The sequence below is a fragment of the Pleurodeles waltl genome, chromosome 6 (assembly GCF_031143425.1).
Source record: "Pleurodeles waltl isolate 20211129_DDA chromosome 6, aPleWal1.hap1.20221129, whole genome shotgun sequence".
Classification (NCBI taxonomy): Eukaryota; Metazoa; Chordata; class Amphibia; order Caudata; family Salamandridae; genus Pleurodeles; species Pleurodeles waltl.
The window spans coordinates 1,514,582,605-1,514,607,612 of record NC_090445.1 but is presented as its reverse complement, the minus strand read 5'-3'; the positions used below and the strand labels follow the sequence as shown (position 1 = coordinate 1,514,607,612).

The window sequence follows — 25,008 nt, the reverse complement described above, 5'->3', positions numbered from 1 at the left end:
CACATTGCTCAAATAAAGACTTAAATCAATTTTCTACTTATATTTTGAAGGTTGCCACCCACGCCGTGTAGCTCAGAGTAGCTATACATGCCTGTCCCCAATGCAAATATGAATTTCTATTAATACTCCATGACACTAATTAATCTTCCCAATTTTACCAATCAACATATTTGGTACTGTCTTGCTTGGCGTTATATACTGGATGCCAGTGCAGCAAGAATATTCTTGCACAGTTTCTTCATATAATATTCAGTCAAGTGGCAGTGGAAGTGCAAAACCCTTGTGTACCTTAACGTAGTGATAACCAATGGTTCCAGAATATGGCTTCAGGAGTTTTGATGGTCTTAAAATATCTAAGCCCCAATGTCCCACAACAGACCAATAACTTAACTTTCATATGTTAATGAATTCTCGGTCACTAGGTCACAGTCATTGTCACCTCGCTCCGCCACACTTACGGCAAGACAATTGTCACTATTTTTCCTTTTCCGTGACTCAGACAGCAAACTTAAAATGCTCCCCATGAACAGGAGTAAAACCACCCTGCAGGGTAAGGTTGTCAGATTTTTGTTTTAGAGGACTAACTCCGGCCATATGAATTTGCTTTAAGATAGGAAAAAAGTATTCAGAAAACATGGCACCCACTTGGAATATTGATCTGCTTATGTGTGTCCAGCACAAAGGCAGATGTACGGAATGTAGACAGGTCATCTCCAGGCAGATGTGGATCTCCAAACATAGTGGGCAGTCCTTGTCAGAATCAGTTTCTTGGGGTCACAGGGCAAGGAGGAATTACTGGGCCCAACCGTTGTCATGAGGCCTTTTACTACTGATGTCCTGGGACCCAGCCTTCTATGGATCCTGCTCAACTGGCCCTATTAGCTCTTCTGCACTTGACTCTTACTTGTAGCTGTGGTCAAGCAGTCAAGGCTCACTGGGGTGTGTGGATACAGGTCAGTGAACATGATTCATAACTCAAAGTGCAAACAGTACAAACAATAAATCAATGTCCAAATAATGCTGGCTTTTGTAAGAAAAGTTGTATTTTATTTCTAACTCTGCACATGCAGAAAAGTACGACAGTCAGAATCAAAAACATAATCCCCTTGAGGCTATGGCTCTAGCAGTTGTCAGGCAATTCCCTGTCCCACCTTCCTTCGTATAACATATTCAGCATTATTCCCCCTTCACTGTGGCCACATCAGGGAATGAAAACTATTAGGCCAGACTTAAGATTTCCCTTTTGACTCTTAATGATTTCAGTCAGAAGTGTTTATAGTGGTGCAGCACTTCTAGCAGTGAATCCCCTGGAGCTCCAAAGGCCCTAGTTCAAGTCTTACCTGCAAATGCAGCACAGAGGCATTCGGATTACAGCAGGTGATCTCAGCATGGACACTTGAAAAGCCCAATCCTGCTCGGAGATTACACAGCAGAGTTGGCAGGTACAGACTTACTCTCTGAAGTGTCACGGCCACTCTCCCCAGCAATCAGAGCAGCTTCCAGCTCACAGCAATGCAGGAAGTCAAGTTCTTCCCAAAGGGCAAATGTTGCTCTAACGTCCTGCGAGGGTACGTTATCGTCTTCGGCATCCTCCTTATCCACAGGGGTCAGTCAGGGCAGATCTTTTGGTGCAGATAGTCCCGCCAGTCACATCCTCACTTCAGTCCTGGGAGACAGCCCAAAGTCTTTGATGATTTGGTCCTGGCAGCACCCCTCGGCATAAAGGGTTGTAGCAATACCTTTCGGCTGCAACATAGACTCCTCCGGTGCAATCACCCTTACCACAGTGGCCTCTCCTGGCATATGGTGTTGCAGCTCAGGCGTTCACAAGACCTGGCAGGCTGGTCACACAACTTCTTCACCTGTGACCCCTTCTGGCATACGGGGTCACTGCAGCAAGGCAGTGTGGACTTGGCACCCTCAACATAGTGCTCGTTACGTGGCACAATCTACAGCGGCCCTCTCCTGGCATTCAGAGGTTGCCGAAAACAGTTTTGCACATGGGCTATGGCCCATTCGGTGCACAGCAGAATCTTCACACCTTCTCCAGTGAGTCTTCACAGTATTCCTTGGGTGATAGCACCTCACCAAGCAGGGAGACTAGCAGACCATGGCCTTCAGTTCATAGGCAGAAGTCTTCCCCTTCTCACACAGCCCATCTGGCTGACTGGCAGATGACATATTGTTGGGGACTACTTTTCCAGACACTAATTGTCATTTAGGGTCTGTGTCTTTGAAGTTTTGTGTTGAGGTTCTGTTTCTTTTGAAGTGGGCACTTCTCCTTTTTATTTAATTTCATGAAAGATGTCTGTCACAGCAGACACAACTCAAAGTCAACTATCCACAACACAATTCTCTTCTCCTCATGTCTTTACCGGGCAGGCCTGGAGTTCCCAAAATGGAACACAGGGTCCTGTATGCAATATACCATTGCAGGCACAATACCATCCCTTTGTATACAGTATACATGAGCACCACGAAGTGTAATTGTTCGATTATTCAACTGAGCAAATCTGACACCAATGTCTAGAAGGTCCTTGTGCTTGGCAATATAAGTTTAAAGCACTGTGAATAGTAGACATCCTAGTTCAATAATAATGAAAGGATTATTGTTGACCAAATTACCTGTGGAATCTATCCCTCAGAAGTTTCCGTTTTTTCTAGGTCAAATCTTAATGTAGGCTGCCCATTTTTCATAAACCTCCTTCAGGGTTTTTTGTTAGTTTCATTGCTAACTTAATTGCATCATGCTGTTTGAAAGGTGAAGTTTTCTGTCGTTAAATGCAAACTTTTTTATAGAAATTACACAAAATTATGCATAGTACATGAAATGTAGAAGGCCCACATCTCGAGTGAAAAATGATCGCAAGAGAACACCTCATTTAGAATTGACTCACAGATACCAGAAGGAAACTTGTCTCGAGCCGGAAACATATCTCACCTGCGGCGCACATCAACTTTTGCAGCTCCCAAATACCTTTTTCTGCTCGGACCAGTCCCTCGTGCAATCGCAAAATGTGAAAAAATTCACTCAACTTGCATATCTGAAAATATAAGAATTATGCAAGATTTCCTTCAAATAGCACACATTTTGCATCGCCTCAGCCATTAGGCATTTTAGGCTTGCATCTTTTTTTATAGATTTAACTTTCAGTAAACATATTTGTGAGGGAAATTATGCTGGTATCTTGACTCCCTACCTCAATGGGAGCTAGAGCTTCTCCCCTCTGTCCAATACTGCAACCAACTTAGAATGACGTTGCTCTACTTCAATTTCATTTGTGATATGTTTTTATGACTGATATTTTTGTGTGTTTTTACATTACCAAATGTATCTCTCAATGTTCCCCTCGGAACAGCAGTATGAAATTCACATGTCCTTCCTTTGTTTGATCACATCTAGCAGGTTTCACCTCATAAAACATACATCATAAAACCATAATTTAAAACCAGGAGTTTTAAACAAGCTACATATGTTCATTTATAGTTAAGTATTATAGAGCAAACACCAGCCTTATATTGCGTCCTAGTGCTTTGATACATTTGTTAAAAGAAGCCTCAACTTAATTAAGACACTATACAGTAAACGAGTTTTTTATTTATAAACGTACACTGAAAATAAGCTTCTCATATTCAATAAAAATACTTTCAATGTAACTAATTTTTACTGAACGGTAAAAGTTAGAAGCATACCATGCAGCTAGAGGATAGTCTGCGGAATTTTGCAGGATTCAGATTTTGCCCAGTAGGTGGCAGTGTCTGGCAGCATTATCCAGAATCTAAAAGGGATTCTATTCAGTATGAAGTAGCCTTCTGTGGTGCATTCTGCAATGTGTGTGCTTTTTAGACAAATTCAAATCTGAAGTAGAATCTGGCTTTACACTCTGAGCTACAAGATGCCCTGAGGCTACAAAAGACACTGACAAAAAAGCATACAGATTTTGTTAATTTAATATTGCCATATTGCTATGGAATGTAAATAATTGTATATATTGCTCAGGGTCTACAGCTTTAGTGTAAGAGCATTTTTAATCATTAAAAAATAATGCCTGTTTTAGACGTGTCTAATTTAGCACGACTAGACCGCAACCAACTTGCACTGACTTTAATCCCTGTCGCAGGCAGAAAGTCCACCTTTATTTTATGTGAACACACGTCGCCAACATGCACGTGGTTTTCTGTGTGCTTTTCAGGAAAATCAAAATTTTGCTGGCAGTGTCGTGAATTTAATCAAATATAATTATATTAATTTCTGTTTCTGTGAAGTAAGACACATTTATGATGTTCCTGAATTTTGAGGTTTTCACTGCCCTTTTCCTAGGTCTGAATGTAAGGACCATTCCCTCACTTAAATTTTAATGTTTTGTTAAGTTACATAAACACCCTGTCATACACTTCTTTTCCGATGCATACCTCATTCATTAATATGCACGTTTTCTGTGTATTTGAATAATGATGGGTTTATGTGAATGTATAATTGTTAATCCAATCCTAATATGTCATGGCAAACCATACTAAGGGCCTCATTACAACTTTGGCAGTCTTAAGACCGCCAAACTCACAGTGGCGGTTGGACCATTGAACTCCTGGCAGTCTTACTGCCAGATTACAACCCTGGTGGTCGGACTACCAGGGGACCACCACCACAATCACAGATCCTGAAGGGGTGCTGGCGGTTGGAGTCATGGTCAGGTACGGAGGTGCCCGTGGCAGCACTGCTGTGCTGATCATTAGTCCACTTTTCGCCATCCTTTCCATGGCAGTTTTACCACCATGGAAAGGCTGGCAGAAAGCCAGTGCTGGGGATCACAGGGGGCCCCTCTACTGGCTATGCCCATGGGATGGTCAATGCAGGGGCCGCCCTGTCAGCACCCATGGAATGGGCACTGTCTGCAGTGCAGACAGTGTCCATTCCAAGGTTGCTGTTGTGAGATTGCATTATCATCGGGAGCCAAGGCCAATGCTGTCACACTGTTTCATCTGGGCGGACCAGTGGAAATGTAGTAATATGATGTTTCTTCCGGTCAGCCAGGTGGAAAAATTGTAATACGGCAGGGGGTGAGGCCGCCAGTATGACAGTGGTCTCATCACCACTGCTTTGGCTGTCCACGTGCTGGATGACCAATATCGTAATAAGGCCCTAAGACTGTGGTATGTGGTGTAAAACCTTATGAAATATGGTGTTTTTGGGATATGTGCCAGACATTTTCCTGATTTCTTACGGTGTAGGCTCTATGTCGGCCTGTCTGTTAATGTTAATTTATACGTATGCTCTTAGGCTTCTCTTCTAACTGCGCTGACTCTACGTATGTCTGTCATTTGATTTGGGCTAGGCGTCTTTGGACTTTCTATTGAGGCAGGGTTTGTGTTGGGTTTCTTGCTGAACCATGCATTGTTTCTGGCTGCTACGTGTCTACAGAGTGATCTTATTACTTGTCTTGCATATTTTCATTTTGATGATTCCCCATGATGTAACGAATGACTTTTTGTTCATTCTGTAATAAACAATTTTGCATAAACCCTTATGGTTTTGACTTGAATTCCTGTCTTTTGTGGATGTTTCACTTAAAGGTCCTGAGCTCAATGTTATAAGACTCAAACAGCCACGATCCTCCACGCCCACCCTTTTGTTTGTTTTACTTAGTATGTTGACAGTAGCATCCACCTCCTAGGGGCCAGTTGCATTCTGTGGATGGGTATCCCTAGCCTCTACATACTTGAAAGCACCCTCTGCACTCCTACCCAACCAGAACATTAGCACACCCAGGTACTTGGATGACACACAAACCTATCTTTGCTACTCCTGGTGGTGCCCTTACTAAAAGGCTAAAATATGGGAAGAGCGAAGAAAGAGAACGGGGTTACCCTCATCAGTCCATAGTGTCAAAAAGGAAACCACAGAACCATAAAGAAGTACATATGTAGGATGCCATGCCTTATGTGTAGAGCAGCAAACCTTGATCTAAGAAACAGCATCCTGCTGAGTGTTAAATCACTCAGCAGGCTGCAGTAAAAAGAGGACCTCAAGTATCAACAATGGATGACGGGCTCATATGGTAAAATACAGTGGTGCATTAGAGGTCCCTAAACATTGATGAATGCTAAACATGTTAGTAGTTGAACAGTAATTGACCAAAAGATTGTTTAAAAAATATCATGAAACACACATACCATGCCAAAATTATTGTGATGTCAAAAATATTGTGGAACAGAATAAAGAAGGTAAGAATATGGATTTTAAAGTCTTTTATGTCTGTTATTTTAATATACTTGTATGTATTACTGTGTTTTAATTATTTAGTTGAGATTTAGTCATTTTTGTTACAGGTTGTTATTCATTTAATGTCAAGTATGTTTAATTATATTTTATATTATATTTTAGTGTGGTTTTATTTTTTTAACTAATTTGATAACTTCTTTTATGTGAATATGTTTTTAGGGGGTTAGTTTGATGGAGAATAACATAGGAAACATTTTAAATATTTATTTGTTAACCTAGTATACATTTTTGTATAGGGTGTTTAATTAGATTATTAGATAATTAATTATGTATTTTAGTAGTGTAAAATATAATTAGAACAATATGGCAATATTTATTAATAGTGGTTGATTTGATGAAATCGTTATATTTGATTGCTTTTATTAATTTGGATATTTAGTAAAAAAATAAGTTTAAGGGGGTTTTCTGTATCATGATTAATATAATGGCGTTATTATATTTATAAATAAGGTGTAATGTGTTTTTCAGTTCAATTTGTTTGGTGGTTATTGAACTTTTAGAACAATACAATGGGAATTATTTTCATTTTTTTATTTTTTTTAACTGATATGTATGGATTTAAATATAATGTATGTATGTATTTAAATATAATTGTATGCCTATTTTTATATATTAATTAAATTTTTATATATTCATTTCATTTTGTATACTTTAAATAAGTCATTTTCTGTTAAAATTATGTTCTTATTTTGCTTAATGAAATTCATTTATGTTTATTTATCATACATATATGGGTGATATTTTGAATTAATTTAGGACAGAGGAAATAAAGTCAGAGTTTTCTAAATTTAATTTTTTTCCTACTGTTGTATAAACTGGCGTGGGAATAGTAGTTCTAACCCCTCCAAAATCCAACACTTTCCCTATTGTTGGCTATGTCAGAGTGGGATTAGAAAATCTGACCCCTCCAAAGGCCAATACTTTCCCTACAGTTGCTCAGGTTGGAGCATGGATAGTAAATCTGGACCCTCAAAATTCGAGTACTTTTCTTACCGTTGCTCTTGTTGGAGTGGGAATAATAAATATGACCCGTCCAGTCTCCAAAAGGTTCCATATTGTTAGTTATGTTATAGTGGGAATAGTAAATGTAATCCCTACAAACTACAACACTTTTCCTACTGTTGCCTATATCAAAGCGGAAAAGGTAATCTAAAATTTACAAATTTCAGCCCTTCCTCTAATGTTGCTTACTTTGGAATGGGCCAGTGAATCTGACCCTCCAAAGTCCATCACTTTCCCAACTGTTGCTTACTTTGGAGTGGGAATAGTAAATGTAACCCTTCCAGAGTCCAATCTTTCCCTGCTATTGCTTACAGAGTGGAAATAGCAACTCTTACCCCTTTAAAGTCCAACACTTTACCTACTGTTGAGTGGGAAAAGTAAATACAACCCCTACAAAGTCAAACACTTTCCTTACTGATCGCTACTTCGGAATGAGAATTGTAAATCCATCATTTTCCCTGTTATTGCTCAGGTTATAGTGGGAAAAGTAAATCTGACTCCCCCAAAGCCCAAAACTTTCCCCACTGTTGCTCAGGTTAGAGTGCGGATAATGAACTTCAACCCTCCTGAGTCCAACACTTTCTTTACTGTTTGATATATCATGGTGGGAATGGTAAATCTGATGCCTCCAACCTGTCACACTTTCCCAACCAACACTTATATCAAAGTGAAAATAGTAAATCTAACCATTACAAAGTCCTACCCTTCCCCTAATGTTGCTTACTTGGGACTGGGAATAGTACACCTGACCCTCCATATTCCAACACTTTCCCAACTGTTGCTTACTTTGGAGTAACTGTTGTCCAGATTGGAGTGTGAATAGTAAATCTGACCTCTCAAAAAAAAGTCCAACACGTTCCTTATGTTGCTAACGTTAGTGTGAGAAATGTAAATCTGACCCCTCCAAAGTCCAACATTTTCCCTACTATTGCTCAGGTTGGAGTCGGAGTAGTAAATCTGACTCCTCCAAAGTACAACACTTTCCTCAGTGTTGCTCAGGTTGGAGTGGGAAGAGTAAACAAAATCACTGCCAATTTCAACACGTTTCCTACTGTGGCATACATCAAAGAGAGAATAGTACATCTAACCCTTCCAAAGACATACAGGGCCTCATTAGGAGTTCGGCGGATGTTTTTTACTGTCTGATAAACTTCCAACAGGGAGGTTGCCGCCACACTGGCTATCTCCCCCCTCTGTACCAATTAAGAGTTTCCCGATAGGCTGGCATGCCAAAACCTAGATTTCTGCCCACCAGCCTAGTGGCAAACAGGCTACAGCATTGTCACCGGCTCGTAATCGAGCCAACACCAATGCTGTAGCCAGCAGGGTGCACCAACACCCTCGCAATGTTCACTGTCTGCAAAGCAAAGCAGACAGTGAACATTGCAACAGTGCTGGGCAGGGGTGCCCCTGCACAGTCTATGCCAAGTGCATGGGCAGTGCAGGGGTCCCCCTTTGGTCCCCTGTACCTGTCCTCCACCAGCCTTTTCATGGTGGTGTTACTGCCATGAAAAGGCTGGCAGAGAACAAAGTCGCCCTGGTGGATTAGGATCTCCACCACTGCCAGTCCCCTGGGATCCAAGATCCTGGCGGAGCTGTCGGTCGAACCACTACGGTTATTATGTGCCACCAACGGACCACCAATGCAAGTGAGTGGCTTGTAGAGTTCTGTACTCTTTTATTTGTTCCTCCAGTTCATCATTGAGATTGTTTCAAAAGAAAAGGACCTCAAATACCATGAGTAATGCATGGTCCTAAATTAAACCTATAGTGTATAAAAAATAATCGTAAATGTGTATTTAAAAATCAACAACCAACAATGACTTAAGTTGTTTCATTTTTAAAATTCCTATTCTTTGAATTAAAGATTTAGGTAGATTTCTAATAGGAAAGGTTAAGTTGAGAGGCATTTTAGGGAAAATGAAATTGTAGTTCCAAATAAGCACTTACATGTAAAAGAGCTCTGCCCTTAAAGCCACAGGCTTCACTTAGAATTTGGTGGAACAGGACAGCTGGCAAAAATCAGCAGTTCTCTCTTAAAGCATCATTTAGTGGTTCCCTGGTGGAAACCGTTGACCTCATAAACAAGCTGGGTACCTGCTCAATGTTCTTCTCCTTCTTCAGTTTATCCTCTGCACCACGAGATGCACTGAGTGCATAGATATCCCCTCCAAATATGAAGGAAGTTGGGTCCACTGCAGAGGAGTGGAGGCCAGTCCTCCACTCACCTGGTGGGCTATTAGCCAAAGCTTAAGTGAGCCCTACCATCGGTGTATAAATAAGTTGACTCTAATAAATACTCATTAAAGATGTCGGTAATCAATAAGTAGTGAACCAAATAAAAATGTAAGTACAATTATACCTTTAAAATATCTAGTTCATGAAATACTTGAATGTTTATTTGGTTGGGAGAATCCTGCTGTCCTGAAACTAAGGGCCTCATTATGAGTTTGGCAGTCATGAGACCCCCAAACTCACTGTCAGACCTCCGCACTACTGGCGGTCCAACTGCCAGATTACAACCCTGGTGGTCGGACCACCAGGAGACCACCGCCACCACCAGGATCACAGATCCCGACTGGTTGGCGGCAGTCAAAGTCGTGGTCAGCCACAAAGGCGCTGAGTTCAGCACCACCATCGTGATCACAGCTCCCCTTTCTGCCAGCCTTTTCATGGCGGGGACCCCGGCATGAAAAGGCTGGCAGAAAGGTAGTGCTGAGGGCCACAGGGAGACCTCTGCACTGCCCAGCACTCTTCCTGTGGCCCTCAGCATTCTGAGTATGCTGGGGGCAGACTCTGTGTGACGGCATTGGCCTTGGCTCCCTGAGGCCGTTGCTCTGTTTCCATAAGGCTGACCGGCAAACACCTCCTAATATGGAGGTTTTTGCCATTCAGCATGGTGCAAACATTTTAATAGGGCTGGGGGAAGACCTCCAGCTTTGCAGCGGTTGTCGCTCCGCTGGTCTGGTGGGCCGACGGTCAGCCCGAAAAACTCATAAAGATGCCCTAAGTCATGGAATCCTGGGATTTATGTAATTCCAGACATTTAATAGGTCAAGCCTATTTATGAAATGTTTTATATCGAAATACTAATTTCACAATATGGTGTCTAAAACTTAAAATCATCATAAATCACAAAAGATATATAATCTCCTCAGTACAGTACTGCAAACCAGAAAATACATTTTGGACATTTTTATTTATATTTCCAAAATGCCAATAATCACATTTCTGAAACACATGAATTACTCCTTTTTATAACCTACGTTAACACAATATTTCAAGTAAAGTAAATGTTTGTGGAAAATACTTATGGAGTGCACTTCATGATTACATATCATCACGGGTGCTACACCTCTATACTTAAAATCTCTTCACTCTACAGCTAGATAGGTTCATGATTTATCATTCAAATATCAGTTTTAAGAAATGTTTGTAAATTGTTACATTCTTTTCTCCAAACAGCTGGTGACATCTGAAAGTGCACACATTTTCTACTTTAATAATCTGTGCTGCACATAGGAGTTCTACTTTGAGGCTGCTGGTGAGCTACCAGGAGCTCATGAGCTACTCTGATTTAATTAGATTCAAGCTTGTGACTACAGAGCCAAAATGCATCAAATTCTTGTATACTTTATATTTTCATAAATACATGGAGCATCAACCTGTTGGAGTGCCAGAGCTTTTATTTTTAAGTAAGGTGTGGAATTTTCATATCTCATCAGCAAGTCCTTAAATCACTGAGCTATGTTGTATGTTCCCTTGAAATTTATGGAGAGAGAGGTTAAGAGAGATATGGAGAAACAAATATGTAGATAGAGTGATAAGAAGAGTTAGAGAAAGAGCTATTGAGAAAATAGAGGCGTACAAAGACATGGCAGGGGGATGTCGAGTAATGTAATTGTGTCTGATATGGTCACTATTACAACAGAGTTGGTAGCTTGGGAAGGTTTTCATTAAACATAAGCAATTCTTCTTACATGTAAGGTTGGAGACTCCTGAATTAAAACTTACTCTTGGGCTTGTTTATAAGGCTGTGTTCTTGTGATTCTTGTGGAAATACATCCACTAGCTTGATTATCACACATTTTCCCATCTCCATGCATATTAAAATTAGTGATGAATCTTCTGGTAGGTTATGATTATATTACGTCACTGACAAAGTAAAACTGCATCATGATTCATCAATTTGGCGCTATGCAGTACCATGTGAGCCAGCACCACAAGTGTGAATTACAGCTGTGAGTGTAGATGGGATCACAAAGTGGGCATTTGGAACATATGATGACTCAATTATCTATTTTACACAACACTACTTAATTGACATTGCAAACTTTGTCTCATCAAGGAGTTGTAATCTTTGCATTTTTTACATTTGGTTTTGCTGTCTCTTGCAGAACTCCTGCTAAGCGTTTGCAGCTGACTGCAAATATTATCAAAAGTGTTGGTAAAACATGATTTCTGCAAATCCTTGTGACGTGCTATTTGGAGCAGTGCCCAATTGATACCTCCGTCCCAATGCAAAGAACTGGCCAGGTTATATCACAGACGTAGTGAAAACACAGCATTTTCAATGCAACCAGACCAATAATACATATGACTGTTGATTATTACACTTAGCCGTGATAGCTGGGAAAGCTATTATTTTTTGTCAATTTAATCTTCGTGCTAAAGTTTAGTTTTGTCCTTATATACGTGGACAAAGGTAATTTTCTATTTCTTTAATCTTGAATTTTGTTTTATCTTTTTACATATTTATTTTTCACGTGATTGATTCAGTGACTCTTGCTGCATTTTCATCTGGCAAAAGCTGTGTAAATCCTGTAAGGCTGTAGAATCTTTCTCTTTCATTGCCTGTCTTATAGTATAATTGTATTGTTTATTAAAATCAAATTTCCAGGATGTTTCATTATATCCTAGCAACTGCATCTCGACTTATTCTCTCTTATCATTTAGGGGGTCTCAGACCGCCGGGGCCAGGGTCGGCGGGAGCACCGCCGACAGACCGGCAGTGCCCCGCAGGGCATTCTGACTGCGGCGGTTCAGCTGCGGTCAGATGCGGGAAACCGGCGGTCTCCCACGGGTTTCCCGCTGCCCTGCAGAATCCTACATGGCGGCGGAGCGCGCTCCGCCGCCATGGGGATTCTGACACCCCCTCCCGCCATCCTGTTCCTGGCGGGTCTCCCGCCAGGAACAGGATGGCGGTAGGGGGTGCCGCGGGGCCCCGGGGGCCCCTGCAGTGCCCATGCCCATGGCATGGGCACTGCAGGGGCCCCCGTAAGAGGGCCCCACTGTGTATTTCAGTGTCTGCAATGCAGACACTGAAATACGCGACGGGTGCAAACTGCACCCGTCGCACATACCCACTCCGCCGGCTCCATTCGGAGCCGGCATCCTCGTGGGGAGGGTTTTCCCGCTGGGCTGGCGGGCGGCCTTCTGGCGGTCGCCCGCCAGCCCAGCGGGAAAGCCTGAATGGCCTCCACGGTCTTTCGACCGCGGAGCGGCCATATGGCGGTTCCCGCCAGGCGGGCGGTGACCGCCGCCCGCCGGCCTCGGAATCAGGCCCAAAGTCTGAATTCTACAATTGTCTGTCCAAACTTGTAGGATTGACATTTTATGTCGCATGGGGACCAGATAAAGATACTTTGTCCAGCCCCTGACTCTGTTCTCTGGGACCTCTCGTTCTGGCCACCATTCTTGGGTCTGTCTATCCTTCTGGACAATAAACAATTTGCATGGAAAAAATCTCTCCCTATTGAATCAAGTCAATGCTGTTTGCAATTCTGCTTTTGGAAGCATATTTTATATCTGGTTTCATTTTCTCACGAGGTCTAGGTTATTAACCCTTTGTTTGATTGTGTCTTGCTTATTGTTCAATCTACCTTGGTCTTTCAGAGCATTTCATGCTCAAGCTTCACCTCATTTATAATAATGCAACTAAATGAGTGCTTAGATTGAAGATGAGAGGCCACATATCTCCAGCACTAGCTTCTTTACATTGGTTGCCTGCTTAAGCATGCATCCTCTTTAAATCTATGTGTCTGGTGCACAGAGCCATCTTCTCATCGTCGAGCTCTGTTTTGGGCTGCTGACTCAATCAAATAATTAAGATCACATAATAAACAGCTCTTCTCTGGTCCTAAACTTCACTTCCAAAACATTTTCAGTTTCAGTGGCTATGGACTGGAATTGCCTGCCCTGAAGATGTGGTGTTATATTTGTCATTTCATCTATTGTTTTATGGCTTTTTCTTGGTTGTAATGTCTTTCGAGCTCTGAGTTAGTTTCTTAGCTCCATGATATTGCTTTGGGGTTAATGCAATACTTTACAAAACACCTAAACTAAACTACACAGGAAGACTTTCACTCTTGCATGTAGTTAATATTTCCTCCTATCCCTTAAGATCTAGAGATGTGTTTATTGTATATTCTTGTTATCTCTTCAGAGCCAAATCACATAGGTTTTTTTTTTGCTTCTGAATTCACTACATAAATTCTGAAAATACACATGTCCTCCACAGAGTCAAGAGTGGGTGAATTTTGCCCCCACAAGAGAGACCTTTGCTAATAAAATGAGTGTGGTGGAATTTACACGTGACCGAATCTGATCCCAAATCTGATCCCTAGTGCGATTGCAGGTTGGGTCCACCAACAAAGGTTGTCAAACAACCATAGAAATGTGGGTACTGAACAGCAATGTGCCAGACTGGTTCCTAGACACATTGTAGATTTGCTCCTGTACACTGTGGGGGAAAGGGAATACTCTGCGAATTGAGATGTAAGGGAAGATGTGCATTACTAGAGAAAATATCACCCAATATTTCCCAATGAAGTAAACAATTCAAGTGCAAATGCACTTGTATGTCTCATTTTCAAATACGGAAATGTATGCCTGTTAAATATGTTAAATTTGTAATTTCCAATTTACCATTTCATTTGTGTTTGTCATTGTTGCATTTCTTTGTTAAAGCATTTTTAATTTTTGTGAATACTTGATTACTCAAGGAATTGGCTTGCACTCATCTGTCACAGAGAGGACCATAGACAAGGATTTTTGAAATAGCATATCTCGTAACCAGGAAAACTCGCAAATCATGGGTGATAGGATGATGGTTTTGATTGCTCCAAGTTTAAGTCAACGAGCCCTAGACATTAAACTACACACCGGGGATCTTGGGAGCAATGAGAGGTAAAGTTACTCTCAAGTTTTGCATTATGTTTTCAAATAACACATTTCTCCATTGCACATTGAAGGTTGCACATGAATTCTAACATATTTTAAAATCATATTGCATTTAATAATATAATCAGATAATATCATAAAATAAGCAGCAAAGTTGAATCAGTTACAGTTTGTGATGTTGGGTGTTAGAATGGATACTGTTTTCTTACACAGTAATCATGACTGTACGTTGAACAAATAGTGCCGGATCACAAAACAATTTTCACTGGAGCTATTAAATGTTCTTGTTGGTAATCAATGCATTGCTTAGTGTAAACAACTTTTAACATTAGATTATGAATGCAGATTTGTGAAAGTGGTAGTATGTGGCAAGATCATTTGTGCATGTTTGCTGTGTTGTGTTTTGTTGCTGTGGTGATGTGTGCTGAATTGTTTTTGTGGTACTGTTCTGTTGTTCAGCATTATTGCATTGTGTTGCTGTGTTTTACTATGGGGTGTGTGTTGCATTCACTTTTCACTGTTTTGTTGTGTTGTGTGGTGCCCTTTTATGATTTGTGTGTTGTTATTTTACTTTGCATTATATTTATTGTCCTGTGTTTTATTGTGCTCTTTAGTAACTCAGAGATGTTGGTAAATGCATCTATATTTCCAGCTAAATGGGCCACATGCATTTGAAGTCCAAGTGACAAACCACCATTACCACTGTGAAAGGGGATAAACTAATGATGCTCAGCTCCAAACCAGGGCAAATGGATCTTAAATTGGAACTTTCAATGCTCACTGTGATAGAGTCCCAAGAAGGAACATAGGGCAAATATAGGTGCATGGTACACAGATGCAAAAAACAATTTAACAACTGAAGTTTTATGGTAAGAATAAATATATATCCACCCTACAGACCTGATTTTTTTGTGTCCGCCAGTTTACCAGTGAGTCATTGATATCCAATTTTCCATTATACTCTCCGATCTTCCTGAACCCCATTACACCTGTGCTGTAAGTCACAACATCATACCCAACATTGGGGTTACCGTATTGGTCAAAGTAGAAGGAGGAATTGAGGATTGTAAAATTCACCTTCTTCACTGCCTCCAGCAACTAAACATAGAAAGAAGATATGTTAAATAATTGCTTATTAACTCCTTTACTAAATATTACTCATACATATCTACATCAATATGTTGCACTTATGTTACAACCAGCAATAATCTAATTATTTTAATTATTGAGAACAATTCCCTTAGGAGCTCTTTCACTTTTGTACTTGCTGGTGAGTGAGTAGTTGACTGGTAGAATGAAGCCAATGAGGGCACTGTTTCAGAATTTTTCAGAGGCTTTTAATGAGTATCTACCTCAAGCATTTGGGACACTCAACCATACGAGTTGGTGTACGACAACAATGAACTGGGGAAGCAGAGGAAGCCACCACAGAGATACAAACACTTCCTAGGCGGACAATCAGACGGGGTAGCTTGCACACTCAGGGGGTCATTATGACCCCGGCGGCCGGTGTTATAGTGGAGGTATTACCACCAACAGGCTGGTGGTACCTACCTCCACTATAATGATATTGCCAGTTTGGCCAAAGCCAAACCGCCAAGTCAACACACGGACTGCCACTGCGGTAATGACTGCCGGGCTGGAGACATTAGTCTCCAGTCCGGCAGCCGTCACTAGGCCGCCCATGGCATTTTGACCCCGCCCACCGCCATGGTTTCCGTGGTTTCTGTACTGCCACGGAAACCATGGCAGTAGGCACTATCAGTGCCAGGGAATTCCACTGATGGGGTCTCCTCCGCCCCCCTCCCCCTCCATAGAGTGCTCCCCCATCATCCCCCTCCCCCTCCCACCCCAGCCCCCACTCCACATATACACACATGCACGCACATACATACACACCCATACACACACTCATAAACACATTCACCCATGCATGCATACATTCATACACACTCACAGCAACACTCACGAACATACATCCAGGCACACATGCAAGCACACGACACAACATGCATGTACACACACACCCACTCATGCGCACACGCATTACACATGCATGCACGCATTCACACAGAGTCACATACCCCCACGCACACAACACTACTCAGCACCCCCGCTCCTGTCGTAGAACCTGACTTACCTGCTTGCAGGGGGTCCTCTGGCAGGAGACGGGACGCGGTGCTGCTGCCAGCAGCAGCGTCCGCCAGCAGCAGCGTCCACCAGCAAAACATCGCCAGGCCATGATACGGTAGGCGGTGTTTTTCTGGCGGAGTGCTGCTGCTGACAGCAGCGCCACCTTACCGCCGTCTGCCGCCATGACCGTCGCCAGAATTCCGCCAGCCTTCTGGCGGAATTCCAGCTACGGTCATAATGGCATGGATGGTTGGTAGCCACAGCGACTGTATGCTGCCTGCTGTCACCGTGTCAGTAGGCGGCATTTGCCGCCAAGGTCCTAATGAGGGCCTCAGTGTACTACTGATTGCGCTCTCTGCCCACTTTTATATCTGTCAATTTTCTTAGAGGGTGTGGCAGAAACCTTCTTCAGTCAAGAGTGCGGTAACTCACGGTTTAAGGAGACAATGATGCAGTTGAGGACAGGAGAGATCTCACTCGCTGAGAGTTCAGTCAATCAAGCCGAAATCTCCATAGTTACCAATCTTGTAGAGAGGTAGGCTTCTTCTACCTCTTTCTCTTTATGTATACTTTATTTTTCGATGCATTTCCTGGTCAGTGGTAAGTGGTGAGCTGATGGGAGAGGGGATGGGTGCTCAACAGACCATCATCTCCGAAGGTGCAATGTACTTGTGTGATAGAAGCATGAGAAATTAACATAGAAATACAGATAGGCAGCCAGAAAATGTACAATATGCCTTTGATAATGCCTGTGGTTCTGACAAATTAGTACAGCAGAACACCATATCCTAGAAAGCTGACAAGCCCTACAGTCCCCAGATAGATAAAGGCTTAGAACCTTCCTGAAGCCATTGAAGGGAGTCGTGTAGGAGCACTGGGCCCCAACATGTCGTTTCTGCGGCTACGGATCTATTAGTGTATGTGGGCAAGACTGGAATTAGACTGGAGTGAGGAAGGCAGAAGGCGAGCAAGTAAGAGTGGTGTCATTCAACAAAACATCCAACAAGTTGGATATTCCTACTCCCTTCATTCCCTTCCTGTTATCTGTTGCTTTCAGCTGTCACTGAGACCAGTGAGCTCATACCGTAACGCAAGCATGTATTACCATCCATTACTACTACAAGGACACTAAAGGGGTAAATATGCCCAACACAAGACAGGAGAGAGACACCTAAGTGGGTGCCGAAGAGGACAGCTTAGAGTAAGTCATTGAGCCCAAACTAGAGCCCACATCAAATATCCTAACACCCTGGACAGTCTGCTTTGCCCCATATTGAGACAACACTTAATGCTGTCATTACTGTTACTAACATTACTATTGGCTACCATAGAAGAGACAAAAGGAAGATCACAGATATTTTGGCAGAAAGGCTGTGAAGACCTTTTTTAACCTATGTATTTCACCATTTATGCTTTCCTCTGTCACCTATCTCCTTCAGCACTATGCACCATATCTATTAAGATAATGCATGCATTACAGATGGAAATTATAACTTTGATCAAAGCTGTAGACCACCAATCTAACTCCTCTCCCGGCCCCACTCCCCCCCCAACCCTACATTGCATATCGAGCTGCAGGTTAAGCAGCATTTGTTCCACTGGACACCGAGCTACATGACGTGCACCTACAATAAAAGCAAAGCACCCAGCATCAAAGACGTGGCCCCAAAACTGCTGAATTTAAAGGCCACAAGATTGGCGTGGCCTCCATTAAATCTAGTGGTTCACAATATTATGTACAGCAAATATTTTAATAACACAGGGCCTAATTGAGAGTTTGGCAGGTGGGTTATTCTGTAATAAACGTGATGGCATGGGTGTCATTCACGAGAATGCTAGAACGAGCGGAAGTGAGATCACACATCATTTGATTTATAACATCATAGGCAGTTAAATCATATGACCTTTGCCCCTGAGATTAAGAACCCCTAATAAGATAACAGTTAGTATAACACAGCAGTTACTAACATAAATCATGCCTCTTTTATATGCAGCTCTATTATAATTAGAGTGCTGACATAATATGTAGGGGAAACTTTACACATTTGCTTTTGAACTAAAGGATATTTTGCTATAGAACTAAAATGTTATTGGCTTACAGCATTGTTAAGATTGTTAAAGCATTTTTATTCGTAATCACTTGATGACTCTAAGCACAAATGTGAAAGTATGGTTGTAACATAATTTTTCATGTATTCATAATAAAGAAATGTGGTAAGTTTTTTATTCAGAAGAGTGGCAGTCTTCTGCTGAATTTACCTATTTTGAAGAATTGGATCCCAGTGGGAGCAGCATCAAGGGACGGGGGCTCAATCACAGGAATGTTTATCCTACTTTTTGGGACAGCGTTTGCCACCTCTGAGGCCAGGGGTCACAAAGAAGTGCCATGGGTAGCAGGGAGCAAGCCAGGGGTTGCAGCTGTGACACCTGATGAGTCCTAAATGACTTCTATATGTGACAGATATTATATGGCACTTGTAAAAGGTTGGGCGGACTATCTGTCGCGTTTGTGACGGAGTAACCCATCCACGGAACTCTAAATTCGGTCAGAAAATCCCTGTCAGTGGCAAGAGGATAACCATGGAAGTCTGTGATTTAGATATAAGCTGGGACCAAGCTCAGCTAGTCACAGGATCTAAGGGCCCGATTTAAAGCCTGGCGGTCAGGCAGTCCTCCAACAGAGCGATGGAGTATTTTACTCTATTGTCCTGGCGGAGGTCCTGACTGCCAAATTTATAAATGTCCATCTGGCTGATGGACATTTGTAGCATTGACAGAACCTTCATCAAGGCGGTTGCTCTCAATGCACTGTACATCTGTCATACTGCTCCGTCAAACATGACAGAGCCATACACCTAAGTTACATTTTTTTTTTTTTTTCTAAAACAAAACTCAAAAGCGGGATTTTGTTTTTGAAAATTAAAACAATGCCCCCTTTCTCATGGGAGTTATTTGCCATGGTGAGGGGGGCACTTTGCAATTTTCACTTCCCCTTATCTCCAGGGTTTCTTGGATGGTGATGCACAGTGAAATCTGATCTTTATCTACATCCATCTAAATTAGGTGGGTGGACATATAGGTCACCCTCCGACAGCCTTTAATCTGTGGGGCCACCTGAGGGGTGTAAGGTCTCTGCTGTGGTTTCACCAAAGGTCCACCCACCTTTAAATTGATATGTGTGACCATTATGGTGACTGAAAGGATACTGTACTGCAAAGGAGTCCGCTCTCTACCAACATATAAGTTGGGCCCTAATTGTTTTGAGAAAGAGCCTACATGAAAGAATGGAACGTATGCAATGACTGTATGATCAGTAGTGGTAGGAGCAACATGCCTGATGCCCGTTATCCAAAACAACTCCATTAAGGCTTGATCCTACCGAATTTGAGAATTACTATGGCAATGCGTTCAAAATTAATTCATTTAATATAATATATATAAAATTCTGCATCAGTTGAGACCTATTTTAGAACCAGTGAGACTCTTGGTGATAAATCCTCACAATATTAATTAAATATGGACTCATAGTTAATTAAATAACTTCTCAGTCCATGAAGATAACAATAAACCAAATCTAAGTCACTGGCACTTCTCCTTGACCCCACTAAACCTCTATGTTAGGGAAGTTTATGATGATCCATCCATTGAAATACATCTAATATAGGAGTATGAGAATTTGTAAAGTCCCAAACTTTTTAGACACCTGTTAGGTTTATAATGTGTGATGTTCACAAGGGAGAGACAGTTTGAGAGTCTCTCCAAAGTAACAGGAAACTGTTCCCACTGCTGACACCGCTGTAGTGAACAACTATTATACCCTGTTCCTGAACCCTCATCTGCAGGGAGACTATAATACCCCACACTCTGACTCATACTTGCAGCCACTGCCTTTGTAGTCATCACCACCCGAGCCCCAAACCCAGACTCTCCACTCACTTCACATATTGGCATTTTCTCCATCTCCTACTTACCCTTACCTGCAGGAGGAAGAGTTATATCAGCTTTCCTCACATTTCATGGGCCAAGATGTCCCACCTTTGTCACACCCGGTACCAGGAAATCAGGAGTTATAATATATACAGTGCCATGGAGTTCAGCTAGCGTGTATGCCTGTTTTTGTGCCCCAGACGTACTGTAGTATTACTGAAGGGGGCATCAGTTGCAATAAGGCACACCATTTCTATTGCGTCCAGTGCACCTGTTTAAAGGTGTGCCATGGTGCAAACAGGGAGAGCGCACCCATTCTATACTACGGCGCCAAGTGCACAGAGAAGCTGGATATGTTTTGGCTCCACCTCAAGCAAAATCTGCAGAACTCTGCTGAAGAGAACTGATGTCTTTCAAGAACGCCAAGAACTTGGGCATCGCTAAATCCTTCACCCACTCATAAGCTAATGAACATTCTCCCTCTTGACTTTATTACTTGTTTATTACTCTCTGACACCACTTTTGCTTTTAAGATCCATGATCATGATGAACATGTAACAATTGGGCATCCATCCTACACTGTACGTCCCAATTCACTTTTTCTCTTAGTCAAAAATATTGTTGGAAATGTTTCATTTTAGGAAATGTAATGTTGTTTTATGTGGGTTAAAGATCTTGTGGCTAATTTGTGCTTATAGATCCTGACGTGAACAAACATTGTGCGATTCTGGACAGGACAGATCATTTCAACACAATGTGGCCCTCATTATGACCTTGGCGGGCGGCTTCAGCCGCCCACCAAGATATGACAGCCGGGCGGCCGCCAATGCAGCCGCACTCCTGCCACGGTCATTGTGAGATCCCCGCCGGCCCAGCGGGGATCTCGGCCGCAACACAGGAGCCGGCGGTGTTGCGGCCGTGCGACGGGTGCAGTTGCACCCGTCGCGCTTTTCACTGTCTGCTATGCAGACAGTGAAAAGCTGCACGGGGCCCTGTCAGGGGGCCCCTGCACTGCCCATGCCAGTGGCATAGGCAGAGCAGGGGCCCCCAGGGGCCCCGCGACTCCCCGTACTGCCAGCCGAAAAGGCTGGCGGTCGGGGACTCGTAATCCTCTGGGCAGTGCTGCCCTGGCGGATTATCACCGCCGGGGCAAATGTGGCGGGAAACCGCCGGCGGTCATAATGAGCTTGGAAGCACTGCCAGCCTGTTGGCAGTGCTTCCGTTAAAACAGCTCTGGTGGTCTTGGACCGCCAGGGTTGTAATGACCGCCTGTGCCTGGTAGTGTAAAATCTATAATGAAGAAAAAACACAATAATGTAATTTGTATGTGATGCACTGTCATTGTAGTGTTCAGTTTATAGCCAATTGCAATTGCGTTTATCACTGATCTGTGTAAACACTCCACACCTCTAATCTCATGCACTGCCTTGTAATTGCGTACAGCATTTCTGATGGAAATGTTTTCTTTGCAAAAAAGTACCCTAATGTTTGGGATAAATTTATATCTAACAAGCAGGGTATGTGGGTTTTGCAAACCCTCAAGGTTTTTACTTTTATATCAGTGTGATTACATCACGCTGATCTTTCTCAGCATTTTTTATTTGCTGAGTAACGGTGAACAAGATTGTTAGACCTGGCATCCTTGGTGTGGTTTCCCCTGACTTTCTGCCTTCTGACCTCCTGTTATTGACTGTTTTTGCTGACTTCGTTTTTGCTGGCTATAGGAATCTGGGTACTTTACCACTGCTAACCAGTGCTAAAGTGCATGCGCTCTTTACTTAGAACATGGAAGCATTGGTCTATCCACAATTGGCATATTTGATTCATCTATAAGTCCCTATTAAAGTGCACTACATGGGCCTAGGGCCTAGTAAACAAATGCTACTAGTGGTCTGGTAGCATTGATTGTGCACCCACTTAAGAAGAACATTGAACATGTCTCAGGCCTGGCACTGTAGAGCCTGTGTGTGTAGTTTTAAACTGCCATGTCAACCTGGCAAGTTAACCTACTTGCCAGGCCCAAACATTCCTTTCTATTACACATAAGTCACCCCTAAGGTAAGCCCTGGACTGCCTATGAGCAGGGAGCAGTGTATTAAAAAAGTGGACATGTACTTTTAAGATTTACATGTCCTGGTAGTGAAATACTCCTAAATGTGTTATTCACTACTGTTTAGCCTACCTCTCCCATAGGATAACATTGGGGTGAACTTATCACATTTTATAAGCATAATTTCCACTTTTCAAAGAATGGGATCCCCAAGTTTGAGGTTTCTGGGATCATAATTTAAAATCACAACTTATTGTGCAGTCGGATTTTAAATTGTGATTCTGAAAATACCACTTTTAGAAAGACAGCATTTTCTTACTTTAACCATCCGAGGCCTTCTGCCTGTCACCAATACACGTCTGGGATTTGTGACAGCTGGCTTACTTTATTCCCTCTAGACAGCCACACACAAAGGCAGGGTAGGTGTGAGTGAGTAGCCATCTGCATGTTGATGGGTCATCCTGACGAGGGTGGGAGGGAGGAGCTGACACACCTGAAAGGGCTATGTCCTGTCTCCACACAAAGGGTTGCAAGAAAGGGACTTGTGCACTTCAAAGGCTTCTCTTTAAAGTCTCCCCCACTTCAAAGGCCCAACTAGGTATACATACTGGACCTCAAACGTCAGGAACTCAGAACACATCTGAAACTGAGGACATTGTACCGGGAAGGACTGCTGTTCTGCTGGAGGAACTGCCACATTGCTGAACTACTTTGCTGTGCTGGCCTGCTGCCTCTTGCCTGGGCGTAAGAAGGAATGTCTCTACATCCTAGAATCTAAGTATCGCAAAGGGAATTATGGTTTGCCTCCTGTTCGGAAGTCTCAGGGGCAACAAAGACTTCTCTTCAATCCACAAACAGCATCTCGCTGTAAGTCTTGCCCTGCAAAGTGGTGCCAATTCAGTCCTGGGCCCTTAAATGTGGGTATAAAGTGCTGCATCTGCCAGAACCTGCACATCCACGCCATTGTGTGGTCGGAACCAAGACATCACCTGCTGCCAGATCGGGATTGATACATCACTGCTGTTGCAGGGACTGACTCGGAACTGCTGCATCGTCTCCGGACCCACCGCTTTGGAACCAATGCATTGCCGCCATTGTGTGGAGAAGATCGACACATCACCACCCCAGCGCTGATTATCCCAGCACAGCGCATTCCGAACTGCCGCACTTGGAACCGACGCTTTGCTCAACAGAATCAATGCATTGCTGAAGTTGCATGGAGAAATACGTCCCAAACCTCAACTGTGTGAGGATCATTGACACATCTCATGTGGGAACAAGGATTAACATACTTTTGCTTAGCAGGCTCTGCAAAGGTCTTGTAGCCGGCCTGCACTTTATCGTGGCCGGTTTGAACTGTTGACTTTGTTCTGGTCCAACGTGACCAGCTAACCCAATAGGAGCTTATTGCTTCTAGGCCCTGTTTTCACATTTTATTCTTTAAAAATTCTATATCGCGATTTCTACTTATTGGATTTTTGTTGTTATGGTCCTGTTTTGTTTATATAAATATAATCTATATTTGTAACTTGGAGTGGAGTTGTTTTGTGGCATTGTCACTGTGTTACTGTTTGAAGTGTTGCAGATGTACTTTACACATTGCTTCTCAAGTTAAGGCTGACTGCTCTGTGCCACGCTACCAGAGGGTGAGCACAGGTTAATTTATGCTGTGTATCTGACTTACCCTGTCTAGCATTGTGGTTCCTGCTTGGAAAGGGTGCATACCTTTGCCAACCAGAAGCCCTGGGCCTTATTTATGACCCAGTTTGCATCGCTCTTGCACCACGCAACGTGGTGCAAGAGCGATGCAAACCTTAAGTCAAATTTTTGAAGTCACACAAAGCCACTTTGCTAGGCTCTGAAGAGCTTCAAAAATTAGGAAGAATGCAACACAGCGCAAATCACTGTATTGTATTATTCTGCGCCAGTGAGGTGTTGCATGGGTGTTTTGTGGGTATTCCCACACACTGCCCATGGTTTTTGACGCATTTCCAGATTTATCAAACGTGGTACACCTGGGAATGCATCAAAAAGATATGCCTCCCCAGGAGAGGTGTAACAAGGAGAAATATCTTTATCTCTCCTTGTGCTTTTTTCCTCTTTCGATGTGTGCTGCATTCTGTAGCACAAATAGAAAGAGGGAAAAGCCTCTCAGGGTTGTTTCTGCACACAAAGGTACACCTTCCTGCACAAAACAATCCTGCCTACAACACCAGCACCCTTGCACCGTGGTGCAAGGGTGCCTGCATTGGTGCTAGACTTCCAAAACGACGCCAGTGCAAGGGAAAAGCTAGGAATGCATCATATTAGTTAAATACAGTATATTCCTGTCCTTTTCCGGTGACACAGGGTAGCGCAGCAAGGTGACTTGCTGCACTGCCCTGTGCCACAAAAGTTAGAAATATGTCCCCCAATTTCTACCAAAGATGATCAT

General features: G+C 42.7%; 1 protein-coding gene across 1 annotated transcript in view; it reads right to left on the bottom strand.

Moving 5' to 3' along the window:
* LOC138301781 (taste receptor type 1 member 3-like) overlaps window positions 1–25,008 on the bottom strand; it is a 69,603-nt gene that overhangs the window by 22,671 nt on the left and 21,924 nt on the right. The window contains exons 4-6 of the mRNA XM_069242284.1: window positions 15,392–15,562; window positions 2,942–3,044; window positions 1,341–1,411 (exon numbers count right to left, since the gene is read on the bottom strand). Of these exons, the coding sequence (XP_069098385.1) occupies window positions 1,341–1,411; window positions 2,942–3,044; window positions 15,392–15,562 (345 nt within the window). The remainder of the gene's footprint in view (window positions 1–1,340; window positions 1,412–2,941; window positions 3,045–15,391; window positions 15,563–25,008) is intronic.